The sequence below is a fragment of the Pelobates fuscus genome, chromosome 2 (genome assembly GCF_036172605.1).
Source record: "Pelobates fuscus isolate aPelFus1 chromosome 2, aPelFus1.pri, whole genome shotgun sequence".
Taxonomy (NCBI): domain Eukaryota; kingdom Metazoa; phylum Chordata; class Amphibia; order Anura; family Pelobatidae; genus Pelobates; species Pelobates fuscus.
Window position 1 is genome coordinate 164,894,984 of NC_086318.1, and position 16,032 is coordinate 164,911,015.

Sequence of the window (16,032 nt, forward strand, 5' to 3'; positions counted from 1 at the left end):
TATTAGACAGCCACTAGAGGGCACTTCCGTGTCCATAGCACAGTAAACCTGTGCTAGAGCGTCGCTGGACGTCCTCACGCTGTGTGAGAACCTCCAGCGTTGCTCAATTCCCCATAGGAAAGCATTGAAAAGCATTTTTCAATGCTTTCCTATGGAGAGCTCTAATGCGCATGCGCGGCATTAGGTTTCCTCAGCCAGCGGGCAGGATCAGTCTCGCCCACCGGCTGACGTAATCACTGGGAGGAGCTGCGGCGAGCAGAAACCACCGCCGAAGGACATCACCCCTTCAGCTACCAGGGGATGGGTGGTGGGAGAGAGAGTTTCCCTTTAAACTCCCTCACTGTGTTAACCTCTACCAATTCATCTGATGGGCTATTCCATGCATCCACTACCCTCTCTGTAAAGTAATACTAACTAAAATTATTTTTAAATCTTTGCCCCTCTTATTAAAGACTCCTCTTGTTGTAGTGGTCTTAGTGCCTGTAGAGTAATTTTAAGTTAAGCATCAAGGTTTCAATATACACAATTTGAGATTAAAGTTTTTTGCCATTTTGTAACCTGAGGTTCACTGGGCGCCACTCCTTCACCTCCAAATCCAATGCTGGAAGTTTCTAAGCAGGTCTTAGACCATTGTCTGAGAATGGTCATTTATGTGATGCTCTTTCCTTATGAGATCATCCTGAAGTAAAAATTGGATCAACATCCTTTCTTGGGGTACAATCTCTGGATATCTCTGGGTATTGAAATTCTTTATTCATAGTAAGTAGTTTCTGGGTCTTGATATGTATGGTGTCCAGGGCCGGACTGGGAAAAAAATTAGGCCCGGGCATTTTTCAATCAGAGCGGCCCCCTAAGAAGGGGGCGGGCCAGAGAGGGTGTGTTTTGTCATCACTAATGACAAGCACGCCCCCTTTCAAAGTGAGCATGTTAGTTCAATGCGCAGAGCCCCGCTGAAGAGCTCTGGCATTAGAAAAAGGCCCTGAATTTGTTCTGCGCAGCGCAAGCAAATTTAATAACATGCTTGCGCTGAGTTTGCTTTTAAATAGTCTCTGGTGTCTCCACAAGTGGGATACCAGAGGACAAAAGGGCCAGAAAAGTGTATGGTGCATGTGTATGGAGCCTGCTTGTGGGATTGCGTGTGTGTAGAGTGTGGTGTGGTATTGTGTAAATAGGTCAATTTCATTTGTGTTTGTGGTGTAATATATGTGGCTAGGGGCTGTAGAGCGTGTGTGTATAGGGAGCATAGTGTTATAGGGGATGTAGCGAGTGTGTGCATATGGGTTGAAGTGTATGTGTGTATAGGTGACGTAGTGTGTGTAGGGGTTGCAGAGAGGGTGTGTTTAGAGAATGTTGTATGTGTTTGCTGACAAGGAATGTAGTGTGTGTGTAGGAGATCTACTGTGTAAAGGACCCAGAGTGTGTATAGGAGATTGTGTGTGTGTGTGTGTGTGTGTGTGTGTGTGTGTGTGTGTATATATATATTTGGACATATTGTATGCGTGAGGGGCGCAGTGTGTGTATGTAAGAGGGGTGCTGTGTGTGAGGGTGTTTTTTATGTGCCGTCACATTCTAGGTTTCTAATTTTCTTTGTCTGTTCACTCACTGAGGGTTATTTTATTTATATATATATATATATATATATATATATGTGTGAGCGAGGGTGCTGTGTGTTTGGGTGCTGTGTGTGTGTCTGGGGGTGCTGTGTGTGTGTCTGGGGGTGCTGTGTGTGTGTGTCTGGGGGTGCTGTGTGTGTGTGTGTGTCTGGGGGTGCTGTGTGTGTGTGTGTCTGGGGGTGCTGTGTGTGTGTGTCTGGGGGTGCTGTGTGTGTGTGTGTGTGTCTGGGGGTGCTGTGTGTGTGTGTGTGTCTGGGGGTGCTGTGTGTGTGTGTGTGTCTGGGGGTGCTGTGTGTGTGTGTGTGTGTGTCTGGTGGTGCTGTGTGTGTCTGGGGGTGCTGTGTGTGTGTGAGTGTGAATGTATATTTTATTTACATTTAAATATATTTTTTATTAATTAAAAAAAAAAAAAAAGTTATATCCCCCCCTCCTCCCTTCTTACCTTTTAGCCTGGAAGGAGGGGGGGAGCTGTTCTGCCTGTGGGGAGAGGGGGATCCGTTCTGCCTGGGGCTGGGGGGTGGGGGGATGCCGTGCAGCTTCCTTCCCTGGTGGTCCAGTGGTGAGAGTGAACTTTAGCCTGAAGGCTATAGTTCACTCTCGCGAGATCTGAGCGTTGCCGCGGTAACCGCGGCAACGCTCAGACCTCGCGAGAGGACCCGGCGGAGCTGCTGGCTAGAGCTCCGCCGGTCCTCTCGCCTGCCTCCCTCCCTCACTCCCTCTCCTGCCAGCGGCCGCCTGTCAGTGTCTCTGGGCCGGTGAGGGAGATCTTTGATCTCCCCACCGGCCCATGGAAGCACACAGCAGGGCCGGCGCTCGGGTAGCGCTGGCCCTGCAGAGACTGGCAGGGGAGATCCTGTGATCTCCCCTGCCGGCCTCGGCCCCACGGCCATCGCGGCCCACCGGGCATTTGCCCGGTATGCCCGATGGCCAGTCCGGGCCTGATGGTGTCCTACTCTTGTCTTGGCCAGGAAAAAGCCAATGTTTTTCCTAAATGGCAGAAGATTGAGCTGTGAGGCTGCAGGGACATGTTCTATACACCAAAACTGCTTCATTAAGCTAAAGTTGTTCAGATGACTATAGTGTCCCTTTAAGTAAGTTGGCCATTTTGAAGATAAATTCAAATGACAAGTGTAATACAGAATTTAACCACAAGATGTCGCCAAAGGATTACTTTTAAGTATAGAATTTCTCTAGAGAAAATTAAACTAAAAAATGATTTGAGATTTTGAGTTAGAAATATTCTCTCTCTCCGCCCCTTTCTTACGCAAGATGCTACCAACGAGCTTGTCCATGCTCTAGTACAAGCATGTCAAACTTGCGGCCCACGGGCCGTATGCGTCCCAAAAGGACCATCTTTGCAGCCCGGCGAGCTGCAAGTACATGCTGGTGTTATAGCAGAGTAGGCACCTTATTCCCCCACATTGCAGGTGCCCACTCTGCTAAAACTTACCCAGCCAGGGAGGAGGGAGCTCAATGTTCCTGCTCCTCACTGCTCCCTTGCGCGCGCCATCTGAAGTGAAGACAGGCGCTGGAATATGATGTCATATTCCGGCATCACTAAACCGCGCGAGGGAGCAGTGAGGAGCAGGAAGGACCCTAGGGAGATGCCCCAAATCGGCTTCTAAAGGTAGGGAGCAATAAAGAAAAGTGAGTACCGTGTGTGTCTGTCTGTGTCAGAGTGTCTGTCTGTGTCAGAGTGTGTGTCTGTGTCTGTCTGTCTGTCAGTGTGTGTCTGTGTCTGTCTGTCTGTCAGTGTGTGTCTGTGTCTGTTTGTCTGTCAGTGTGTGTTTGTGTCTGTCTGTGAGTCTGTATGTGTGTTTGTGTCTGTCTGTGAGTCTGTATGTGTGTTTGTGTCTGTCTGTGAGTCTGTATGTGTGTTTGTGTCTGTCTGTGAGTCTGTATGTGTGTGTCTGTGAGTCTGTATGTGTGTTTGTGTGTGTCTGTGAGTCTGTGTGTGTGAGTGTGAATGTGTGTGTCATTGAGTCTGTGTGTGAGTGTGTGTTTGTGTGTGTCATTGAGTCTGTGTGTGTTTGTGTGTGTCATTGAGTATGTGTGTGTGTGAGTGTGTGTTTGTGTGTGTCATTGAGTCTGTGTGTGTGAGTGTGTGTTTGTGTGTGTCATTGAGTGTGTGTGTGTTTTTGTGTGTGTCATTGAGTCTGTGTGTGTTTCAGTGTGTCTGTCAGTGAATATGTGTTTGTGTGTGTGTGTGTCAGCGGGAGGATCAGATTTGGCACAGGCTGGTAGAGGGGGGGTGCTGTGGTTTAGTAGGGGGGGCTGGGATTTAGTAGAGGGGGATGCTGCTTTTTTTTATATACTGTACTTTTTAAAATAAACCTACGTTTCTATGAAAATTTACGGTAATTTTTTTTGTGGCCCACATAAACTTAAAGGACCACTCTAGTGCCAGGAAAACATACTCGTTTTCCTGGCACTAGAGTGCCCTGAGGGTGCCCCCACCCTCAGGGTCCCACTCCCGCCCGGCTCTGGAAAGGGGAAAGGGGTAAAAACTTACCTTTTTCCAGCGGTGGGCGGAGAGCTCTCCTCCTCCGATCCTCCTCTTCTCCTCCCCGTCGGCTGAATGCGCACGCGCGGCAAGAGCTGCGCGCGCATTCAGCCGGTCGCATAGGAAAGCATTCATAATGCTTTCCTATGGACGCTTGCGTGCTCTCACTGTGATTTTCACAGTGAGAATCACGCAAGCGCCTCTAGCGGCTGTCAGTGAGACAGCCACTAGAGGAAATAGGGGAAGGCTTAACCCATTCACAAACATAGCAGTTTCTCTGAAACTGCTATGTTTATGAAAAAATGGGTTAACCCTAGAAGGACCTGGCACCCAGACCACTTCATTAAGCTGAAGTGGTCTGGGTGCCTAGAGTGGTCCTTTAAACCTCGTTTATGTGGCCCGATACAGACTTTGAGTTTGACATGCTTGCTCTAGTACTTTCCCGCATTGATTATTGTAACCCTTTCCTAATTGGTCTTCCCAAAAACCGTATTACCCTGCTACAGTCTGCATGAATGCTGCCGCCAGATTGATTTTCCTCTCTAGTCGGTCCTCTCACACCTCACCCCTCTGTCAATCCTTACATTGGCTTCCTGTATCCTATAGGAGTCAATTCAAAGTGCTAACCCATACCTATAAAGCATTGACCAATTCTAGCCCTGCTTATATCTCTACACAGATCTATAGGTATGCCCCTTCTCAGTCTCTCCGCTCTGCCCGTGACCTTCTCCTGTCCGCTGCTCGCACCCGTACAGACAACTCACGCTTGCATGGCTTCTCGCGGGTGGCTCCCTTCCTATGGAATAGCCTGCCTACCGCCATCAGACACTATTATTATATTTATAAAGTGCCATCAAATTCTGCAGCGCTTTACAATGGGTGAACAAACAGACATGTAGTTGTAACCAGACAAGTTGGACACACAGGAACAGAGGGCTTGAGGGCCTTGCTCAATGAGCTTACATGCTAGAGGGAGTGGGGTGAAATGACACAAAAAGGTAAGGATAGTATTAGAATAGTGACAGTTGCAGAAGAGGAATCAGTCAGGAGCTATTAACAGTTTAATTGATACGCTTTTATGAAGAAGTGGGTTTTGAACGATTTTTTGAAGGAGTGGAGACTGGGTGAGCATCTAACGGAGGAGGGAAGCGAGTTCCACAGGAACGGTGCAGCCCTCGAGAAATCTTGAAGGCGAGTATCAGAGGTGGGACAGAAGATAGACGTAAGTCTTCAGCAGATCGTAAGGGCCTAGACGGGACATACTTGTGTATAAGGGAGGATAGATAGGTGGGAGCAGTATTATGTAGAGATTTGAAAGCAAGAACCAGAATTTTAAATTGAGCTCTATATTTTATAGCAAGCCAATTTAGAGACTGACCGAAGGGTGAGGCATGGGAGTTGCGGGTGGACAGGAAGATGAGCCTCGCTGCCGCATTCATGATGGACTGTAACGGCACAAGTTGGGAGCATGTAAGACCACTGAGAAGCGGATTACAGTAGTCAAGGCGAGAAAGGACAGTGGAATGGAACACCTTAGTCGCATCTGGCATTAAGTAGGGGCGGATGCGCGGAATGTTTTTGAGATGGAAATTACAGGATTTGGCGATAGATTGAACATGAGGCTTGAAGGAGAGGTCGGAGTCAAAGAGAACACCTACGTGGTGGAGCTGATGGTAGCACCGTTGACTTGGAGGAAGACCGACACAGGAGTAACAACACTTGAGGGAGGAAAGACCAGAATTTCAGTTTTGGTCAAGTTTTACCCTAGGAAAGCTTATGGCCTCCCAGAGTAACCTCTACCTCACATACCTGTCTCTTGCTCTCTCATAAAGGGCAGCACTTTACTCTCTCCTCCAGCTCTGCTTCAATCCCACCTGATTTGACTATTTCCTGTCCTAATGTGTTTTATACTGTTTTTTTTATATAAAATCTAATTCACATGTAGGACACACAAGCCGCCACTAGGTGTCAGCAACAAACTGAAGAATGACAACAAATGAACAATTTGTTGCAACTGAGCAGTGGATGTCAGAGTTGAGAGGTTAGAAACTGGAGGCGGGCACCAAGAAGAGAGGTAGGTCTGGACTCTGGATCCTGATCGTGCTAAATGAAATTAAGTTAATAAAATCCCCCATAGCAAGTAATGATCCAGCTGGATCGAAATCCTAGGAGTGAAGTGCCTTCCTGCCTCTGGAGTGAGGACTTGGCTCTGTAATCCTCGTCAGGGAGGCACTCCTTCCTGGCAGCCCGCAGGGTGGGTGGGGAACACATGCTTGTTAGTAACTACAGGAAAGAGCTGGCGATATTTATTCTGTACGTTCCATGGATCCTATTAATAAGGGCATCCTGTGAGAATCGTGCACACTATCCGGCTGCATGTACCTACCGAGGGTTAAAGGGCAGAGCCGATCACTTGGCGCTGGGGCTTTGTGCATTCCGTATTGGGAATGAGAATGTTAACACATTCATGCACAGTTCTGTATGTGATAGTGCTGAATGTATAATAATTTGAGGAAGTCCAGCTATTTTGTAATCTGCCAATAAGTTGGCACTGGCAGCAGTGCGGGTTGTATACCCGCTGCAGTTAAAGTGTTTTTTACAGCTAATGATCTAAATAAGGTACATTTACACAGTATGTGCAATGTCCCTATGGCTACTGGAAGCAAATGTATATTCTCATGGAACTGTGAAACTGAACGTAAAAGCACCATGACAACATAATCGTATTGTATGATGTCACAATACAGTCTGTTCCCATTTACTTGTAACTTGCAGTGATTGGCAAAAATGCTGTGGCTACAATCTCGACTGTTTTTATAATTACATCAAAGGGGAATCCACTTGGTCTTAGAAGTATGGATCTGGATTGAGCCACAGAGTGACATATCAGGGAAGATTTATCAAAGTGTTCTGTTCTACAGTGGTGCAAAATGTAAAACAGGAGAAGTCCCCATTGGAATGTGCTGAATTGTTTACATGGTGTCTATCCCAGTTTTAGCACTTAAAGGAACACTATAGGGTCACTAGTAAAATCTTACTTGTATTTAAGTCTGCAGCTGCTACCTCTACCCCTGATCTGCCTGCTTAGCCGACATCATCAGAAGTAATTCTGTAAGCCAATCACAATGCTTTCCCATAGGATTGGCTGAGACTGTCAAGGAGGCAGATCAGGGGCAGAGCCAGCACAAGTCAAACACAGTCCTGGCCATAGGCGTGCGCAGCCTATTGCATTAGGGTGTGCACCCTAAAGCACAATCACACGCCGCGTGTATATGTGTGTGTGTGTGTGTATATATATATATTTATACACACACACACACACTGCTGTGCGTGTGTGTAAGGGTGCTGTGTGTGTGTGTGTGTAAGGGCGCTGTTTGTGTGTGGGTGCTGTGTGTGTGTGTGTGTGTGTGTGTGTGTAAGGGCGCTGTATGTGTGTGGGTGCTGTATGTGGGTGTGGGTGCTGTGTGTGTGCTGTATGTGTGCTGTGTGTGTGTGTGTGGGTGCTGTATGTGTGTAGGTGCTGTGTGTGTGTGTGGGCGCTGTGTGAGGGTGTTGTGTGTGTGTGTGGGTGCTGTATGTGTGTGTGGGTGCTGTGTGTGGGGGTGCTGTATGTGTGTGTGCTGTATGTGTGAAAGTGCTGTATGTGTGAAAGTGCTGTATGTGTGAAAGTGCTGTATGTGTGTAGGTCCTGTGTGTGTGTGTGTGTGTGCTGTATGTGTGTGCTGTATGTGTGTGTGTGCTGTATGTGTGTGCTGTATGTGTGAAGGTGCTGTATGTGTGTGTGTGCTGTATGTGTGTGTGTGCTGTATGTGTGTAGGTGCTGTGTGTGTGTGGGTGTGTGTGCTGTATGTGTGTGGGTGATTGTGGGGGGTGGAGGTGGGGGTACATGACTCAATATCCCCCCTCCCTTCTTACCTTATGTAGGGAGGGGGGATTCTTGTTCCTGCTGCCTTCCCTGGTGGTCCAGTGGCGGTGAGGTGCCGTTTAGTTAATATCCCCCCTCCCTTGTTACCTTATGTAGGAAGGGGGGACCATGCTACCGCCGTCCCTGGTGGTCCAGTGGAGAGTGAACTCTACCCTGCGGGGCTAGAGTTCACTCTCGCGAGATTTGAGCGTTGCTGCGGCAACGCTCAGATCTCGCTAGAGTTCACTCTCGCGAGATTTGAGCGTTGCTGCGGCAACGCTCAGATCTCGCAAGAGGAACCCGGCGGAGCTGCTGGTTGAGCTCCCCGGGTCCTCTCCTGCCTCCCTCCCTGCCTGTGGGTCGGTGGGGAGGGAGGCTGAGAGCAGAGCCGGCGCTCGGATAGCGACAGCTCTGCATGAGCCGACAGGGGAGATCCTGAGATCTCCCCTGCCGGTCTCAATACATAGGCGTGCCGCGGGGATTAGGGTGTGCCCAGGCACACCCGGCACACCCCGTGCGCACGCCTATGGTCCTGGCCAATCAGCATCTCCTCATAGAGATGCATTAAATCAATGCATCTCTATGAGGAAAGTTCAGTGTCTCCATGCAGTGAGTGAATACACTGAATTGCAGTACTGCACAGTGTGCAGCACTGCCCAATGAAGCACCTCTAGCAGCCGTCTGAGGAGTGTCCAATGGAGTTATCACTAGGCTGTAATGTAAACTCTGCATTTTCTCTGAAAAGACCGTTTTTACTGCAAAAAAAGGCCTTAAAGGGACACTCCAGGCACCCAGTCCACTTCTGCCCATTGGAGTGGTCTGGGTGCCAACTCCCATCGTTCTTAACCCTGCAAGTGTAATTATTGCAGTTTTTATAAACTGAAGTAATTACCTTGCAAGGTTAAGTCCTCCTTTAGTTGCTGTCTGTCAGACAGCCACCAGAGGGACTTCTGTATTCTTTACCTCCAGTGTCGCTGTAATCCCCATAGGAAAGCATTGAATAGTGTGCATTAGTTCTCCGTCTCCATCTGGTGTCGGCGAGGGAGGAGCGTGGGCGGTTGCCTGACCCAGCACCGAGAGACATGGATTCAGGTAAGTCACAGCAACATGGGATGAGGGGTGGGAGGGAGAGGGGCACTGCAGGGTTCTGCAGTGCCAGGAAAACGGATATGTTTTCCTGGCACTGGAGAGTGCCTTTAAGGGAATGATTCTGCTCACCAGAACAAATACAATAAGCTGGAGCTGTTCTGGTGACTATAGTGTCCCTTTAAATTTGGATTTTCCCAGAATCCCACCTCTAAACACGACAAATGTAAACAGGTTCCAGACATTATTATAACGGCAATAGATGTCTGTGCCACTGATGCTATAATTCAGAATTTAAGTAGGAGAAGCCTTTAATTAACCATACAAATTAAAAAGCAGACTTTTTTTTCCCCACAGAAACCTTCCCAGTGCGATTCTAAGTTTACTGAGACTGCTGCCTGGTAATATATCTTATTTTATTTCAGCGCCAATTTTTTCCACTTGTAATGTTGGTTTTTACAGTTATGTTTCCAATTTGGCTACTTTAAATTCTTACATAAGTGAATAGCCCTGTGTGTTTTGAGGTCCAACGTCAACATTTTCTTTTTAGAATGTGTTTAACTTATGTAACTTGGGTCTGATTATTTCAACTCTGTGAAGAAGCCATTCTTGTCCATATTGCCATGTAGAAAACAATGTTGTGCTGCTCAGTGAATCCTGTAGATGGCAGCAGATGACTAGACAATTACAATAATAAAGTGACTTGCTGCCATGTCTTTATTTGTGGACAATAACCAATCAACATGTGTAAAGACCACATTTGATGTAATTATCATGTAAACTAGTGTCAAACTAACTTAGCAAGGGAGTATTCACACTAGTGCTTTGAATGAAAACGGTTTATATCAGAAGTATGTGTTTAGAAATAAGTGTATCTAGTATAGTATGAAAACTCTAAAAACAAAGACTTAAAGCAGGTAAATCCCTTTAACGAAGCACAAAGAGTTTTGTATTGGTTACTGCAATGCATTCAATAAGGACAATGTATTGGATAGCTTAGCATAATGTTGCCATTGATTAGATTTCTAGGTTGTGGTAATGGGAGAAATCAAACAAATAAAATATGTAGTCTGATCAACACATTGGAGCTGCACACGAAGTCAAATAAGTGTTTAATAATAAGCCTGATTAGTCATAGTTTGATGATTCATATTCTTCCCCTCCACTCATAGATGGCTGAGGAATTTCCTTTTTATTAACATTTTTCTATTTAGAAAATTGGGCAGAGTAGATGGGCCGAATGGTTCTTATCTGCCTTCACTTTCTATGTTTCTATGTGGTTCATGGGAAAATCTCGGCTTCAATATGCAATTTCAGGACTGTTGGCACGTATGATATGCTAAATCTAATTCTCACCATTGAATATTGTTGGGGTGTGTTAAGGCACACCGAAAAAGCAGAGAAAGGATCCCCTTGCATGCAAAGTTCCAGAAAACTTATTTGGAGGGTAAGATGCATGGCAATGTGGAGAAGTAGTGGCCAGTTGGTGGTTAACAAATGTCTCCATGGTTTCTAGGCCAGATAGCATTCTGTTTTTTAGGCTCAGAGATACAGTCATAGAGTTCTATGTAAAATGTTTCAAAGCCAGGAAGACGCCTGTAACATGTGCCGTTTACTGGGCCTTTGTAATGCAGGTTATGAGACTCAATGCTATTCTGAATCTTCTGGTTTTCTTTCATTCCCCAGAATCATGGCCATTGACTGGATAGGATTTGGCTATGCGGCCGTTTTGGCTCTTGGTGGTTTCCTGGGATATTCCCGTAAAGGTGAGTAAATAATGTCCTTAAACCCTGCAGTATTGTGTATGTGTACTTGCAAAGAATTGACAAGAGACTTTTAAATTGTGGGTTTAATTAATGAAAATCATTAATTCAGAACAACTTCATTAGACTCTGCAAAAGACCTATAGAATAGCACGGGTATCCGACTTGGGAGTTAACAACCCTGTTTAGCATAATAACCCCTGCAGACCTTTTAAATGTAATACATGTACACTTATATGGCATGGTTCATTAAACAAAGGATTGCGGATATAAATTGAGGCATTGGAGCGGAACTGAAATAATGAATACATTCTGCAGATTTTTCAGCTTGTCTATTTTGACCTTAAAATTATATTTCTATTGTTCTTTCTTTACAATTCATGTTGTGGTGAATAAATCCAACATCTGTTGTTTTATTTAACCTTTTCATATATAATTCCTGGTAGGTGTCGTGTTACCCTGGTACTGAACATTAAATTTGATTTTATTGTTCTGGATTTTATTGTGATTTTCTATTGCAGGAAGTCTTGTGTCATTGATCGCAGGTGTCTCTTTTGGCATTGTTGCTGCTTACGGAGCGTATTGTGTTTCATCTAATCCCAGTGACGTCAAGATATCTTTGAGTAAGTAAATGAAATTCCTATAGATTTTTGTGCAATGTGTGAAACGCCTTGTGTTTTATGGATTATGCACATATTACGTGAATTTCTCTTGTTTCCCGTTTCTTTACCAGCTCTAAAATGTTTCTTACAAAATTAGATCAGGTACCTTTAGGAAAATCTATTTATTCCAACTTAAACTAATCATTTTTAATCTATTTCTATAATTCCTGTAGGTACCAAACTTGATATACACAAGTTGCTCATTCACACTACAGTCACAGGAAAATAATACCATGTTCACACCTGTTGGTACATGTTGATCTGGTAGCCATGGCAACAAGCATGCAACACTGTATCACACAAATTAGAAACTCCTGAGATTTAAAGGGTCACTACAGCCTGGAATTTACCTTAATTATTGTAATATATGTTTTTATGCTGTCAAATATTTTCGTGAAAATTGTAGTTTCCCACATTGGTTGCAAAATAAATATATATTTTGTTTCTACAGTTGCATCAATTTCTCTGGCCACAATTATGGGCCTGAGATATAATCGTTCCAGAAAATTAATGCCTGCAGGAATCATTGCAGCGTTAAGGTAAGAATGTTACATTGCGCTCTCTCAATGTTATTTCTCATGTGTCCAGCTCGCAGAACTTGGATGCTGGCTCTTGATGTGCAGGCTGTGCTTGTGCCGAGCAGCAAGAGAAATGTATCTCGCTACTGCCACTCAATGTTTAGTGGGGGAGCTTTCAACTGACCATTTGCTTGTTCAGCTCTATCCATTAAAATAGAGAAGAGAAAAACTTACAGTGTAAGAAAAATACAGGCAGAATTAAAGATTGTCATTTTACAGGGATACAAAACCAACTTGGTGAAGTGGTTTTGGTGTATAGATCATACTCCTGCCATCTCCCTGCCCAATTTAGGAGTTAAATCAGCCTTAGAAACACCTTGCCTGGCTGTGTGGCTGTGACTTACACAGCCTCCATGAAAAAAGGTTTAATGTTACATCTTACTGCACAGTGTGTTTCCTTTAGAAATTCTTAACTCCTGTTTTATAGTAAACGTTAAAGGACCGCAGTCAAAAAACTTTCATTTCTAATTTTTCTGAAAGATCATTACATTTAATTTAACTTACCGTATATACTCGAGTATAAGCCGACCCGAATATAAGCCGAGGCCCCTAATTTTTCCCAAAAAAACTGGGAAAACTTATTGACTCGAGTATAAGACTAGGGTGGGAAATGCAGCAGCTACTGGTAAATTTCTAAATAAAATTAGATCCTAAAAAAAATATATTAATTGAATATTTATTTACAGTGTGTGTATAATGAATGCAGTGTGTGCGTATGAGTGCAGCGTGTGTGCGTATGAGTGCAGCGTGTGTGCGTATGAGTGCAGCGTGTGTGTGTATGAGTGCAGCGTGTGTGCGTATGAGTGCAGCGTGTGTGCGTATGAGTGCAGCGTGTGTGTGTATGAGTGCAGCGTGTGTGTGTATGAGTGCAGCGTGTGTATGAGTGCAGCGTGTGTGTGTGTGTGTGAATGCAGTGTGTGTGTATGAGTGCAGAGTGTGTATGAATGCAGTGTGTGTATGAATGCAGTGTGTGCAGGGCCGGTGCAAGGATATTTGCCCCCCCCATATGTCCTGACCTCCCCTCCTCCTCCCTCAGTGGTCCTTACCTCCCCACCCCCGTGTTCCTTCACCCCCCTCCCCCAGTGGTCCTGACTCACCCCTCCCCTAGTGGTCCTTACTTCCCCCTCCCCTCCCCTAGTGGTCCTTACTTCCCCCTCCCCTTCCCTAGTGGTCCTTATCCCCCCCTCCCTCCCCTAGTGGTCCTTATCCCCCCCCCCTCCCTCCCATAGTGGTCCTTATCCCCCTCCCTCCCATAGTGGTCCTTATCCCCCCCTCCCTTCCTCCCATAGTGGTCCTTATCCCCCCCTCCCTCCCATAGTGTTCCTTTTCTCCCCCCCTCCCTCCCATAGTGGTCCTTATCCCACCCCCCTCCCTCCGATAGTGGTCCTTATCCCCCCCTCCCTTCCATAGTGGTATAGTGGTCCTTATCCCCCCCCTCCCTCCCATAGTGGTCCTTATCCCACCCCCTCCCTCCCATAGTGGTCCTTATACCCCCCCCTCCCACAGTGGTCCTTATACCCCCTTTTTTTTTTTTTTTTTTTTTTATTATTATTATTTATTTTTTTTATTATTATTTCTTATTTTATTTTTTTTTCGTCCCCCCTCCCTGCTTGATACATGGCAGGGAGGGGGGCTCTCCTTCCCTGGTGGTCCAGTGGCAGTTCAGTGGGGGGGAGAGGGGGGCTGGCAGAGCTGTACTTACCTGTTCTGCAGCTCCTGTCAGCTCTCTCCTCCTCTGCGCCGTCCGTGCAGCTCCCTCTGTCAGCTCCCAGTGTAAGTCTCGCGAGAGCCGCGGCTCTCGCGAGACTTACACTGGGAGCTGACCGAGGTGCTGAACGGACGGCGCGGAGGAGGAGAGAGCTGACAGGAGCTGCAGAACAGGTAAGTACAGCTCTGCCAGCCCCCCTCTCCCCCGGTCTGTATTATGGCAATGCAAATTGCCATAATACAGACCTTGACTCGAGTATAAGCCGAGTTGGGGTTTTTCAGCCCAAAAAATGGGCTGAAAAACTCTGCTTATACTCGAGTATATACGGTAATTTTGTTTCTAAATTATGTATATTGATTTTTTGAGAACATTTTACTTTTTAATCTAGATGAGTAGCCATATTTGGTCTGAGTATGGTCTGACCAACTGCTGCTCAACATATCCTGGTAAGATTAAAGTAGAATATAACCCAACATGTCTACTCAGCAGGATACAAAAAAGTGAAATTTCCTTAAAGAAAAAAAAAGAAAAATCAACGTTATATTAAAAAAAATACAAATAATAATTTAGTTAAATATAATAAACTTTGGGGGGGGGAGGGGGAAGAAAAAGTGAACATGTGATGACAGTTGTCCTTTAAACACACTGAGCCTTCTGTTTGCTCTAGAAGAGAATTAACAGAGCAGGAGATAAAATAAAAATTCAAAATTTCAAAATGTAGACTTCTTTTTCAGGAAGTATGTATGGACGTTGTGTGAGTCACAGCCAGGTGAAGCATGTATGGGGCTGCATAAACAAAGCGATTTAACTCAATTTCAGACAATTGAGAAGTGAGACTGCAGAGACATGATCCAGACACCAAAACAACTTAATGAAGCTATAGTGTTTTGGCAAAAAAAGTGCTCCTTTAAGTAAGTGAAGGTTGCCTAACATAATATGTAACAGGGGGAAATTGATCTCAGTACAAGAATATTAAAGGACCACTATAGGCACCCAGACCACTTCAGCTCAATGAACTGGTCTGGGTGCCTGGTCCACCTAGGGTTAACCTTGCAGCTGTAAACATAGCAGTTTCAGAGAAACTGCTATGTTTACAATAGGGTTAATCCAGCCTCTAGTGACCGTCATTGACAGCTGCTAGAGGCGCTTCCGCGCCTCTCACTGTGATTTTCACAGTGAGAAGACGCCAATGTCCATAGGAAAGCATTGCACGCACGGCTCTTGTGTCGGAAGAGGGAGGAGATTTCCCCGGCGCTGGAGAAAGGTAAGTGACTAACCCCTTCAGCCTGGCGGGAGTGGGACCCTGAGGGTGGGGGGTGACCTAAAGACCCTATAGTGCCAGGAAAAAAAGTTTGATTTCCTGGCACTATAGTTGTCCTTTAAGTACCATGTACAAGTAGAAATTCATGTACTAAAATTATGAGCATTTTCCATGGGAGTCAATGATCTGATTGTTTTATTTTAAAAACTTTGACCCAGAATTGATGCTTTGTATTGAAAATGAAAATAAGGTCAGTGTTTGGGAATGAGATTCATTTAAAAAAAATAAAAATGCATCTTCTTGTACAACTCCAAATAAAATTTCTTGTATGTAATAATTTTGTACTCCATTTCCTACAGCCTTTTCATGGTGGTTAGGCTAGGAATGAGTCTTTTCTAGGACAGAATATCTGATGGATAACATGTCTGCAATCAAGTGTTTCCTGATCTCTGGATAATGCAATTAATTTTTACCTTAAATTTGCACTGAATGTTTAAGGATTTGGCAGATCTGTAATGATTCTGAACATTTTGTATTAAACTAATTCTGTATAAAATAATGAGAAGAAATGTATTTTGAATTAATATATCAACATATTAAGCCTTTACATGCAAAACTGTATCATCTAAGATAGTAGTTGGCTCAGTCAAAGTAGATTGGGCTTTCAAATAAATTTAGCTTAAATAAAAGCACCAGGTAAATAACTTTGGGCCATCAAAGACCTAAACAATTCCAAACTTTCTGCCTCATTAGAGTTGGTTCTTTCAATCTTTCAAGCACTTTTGACTAATGTAGGATAGATGTGTTTCGTGGATGACTGATAGTGTGTTGTAATAAAATCCAGTGGGATTAGATGCCAACTTCAGTAACTATCAATCTGAGCACAGTGCCAACTACTATATTAAATATCTTCACCATTAAAACACAACAAAAAATGGCATAATATAATACAAA

General features: G+C 44.9%; 1 protein-coding gene across 3 annotated transcripts; it reads left to right on the plus strand.

The window, feature by feature from the left end:
* The first annotated feature begins 6,137 nt into the window (after positions 1–6,137).
* TMEM14A (transmembrane protein 14A) lies at positions 6,138–16,011 on the plus strand. Of its 3 annotated transcripts, XM_063441121.1 has the most exons (6): positions 6,138–6,190; positions 9,464–9,507; positions 10,793–10,872; positions 11,391–11,492; positions 11,983–12,070; positions 15,438–16,011. In XM_063441121.1, exons 3-6 carry the CDS (start codon positions 10,797–10,799, stop codon positions 15,475–15,477), a joined length of 306 nt encoding a protein of 101 aa, XP_063297191.1. In that variant the 5' UTR covers positions 6,138–6,190; positions 9,464–9,507; positions 10,793–10,796; the 3' UTR covers positions 15,478–16,011. The 3 variants fall into 3 exon arrangements, with proteins under 3 accessions (XP_063297191.1, XP_063297193.1, XP_063297192.1); XM_063441123.1 differs by lacking the exon at positions 9,464–9,507; XM_063441122.1 differs by lacking the exon at positions 6,138–6,190 and having other exon boundaries at positions 9,462–9,507.
* Positions 16,012–16,032: the final 21 nt, after the last annotated feature.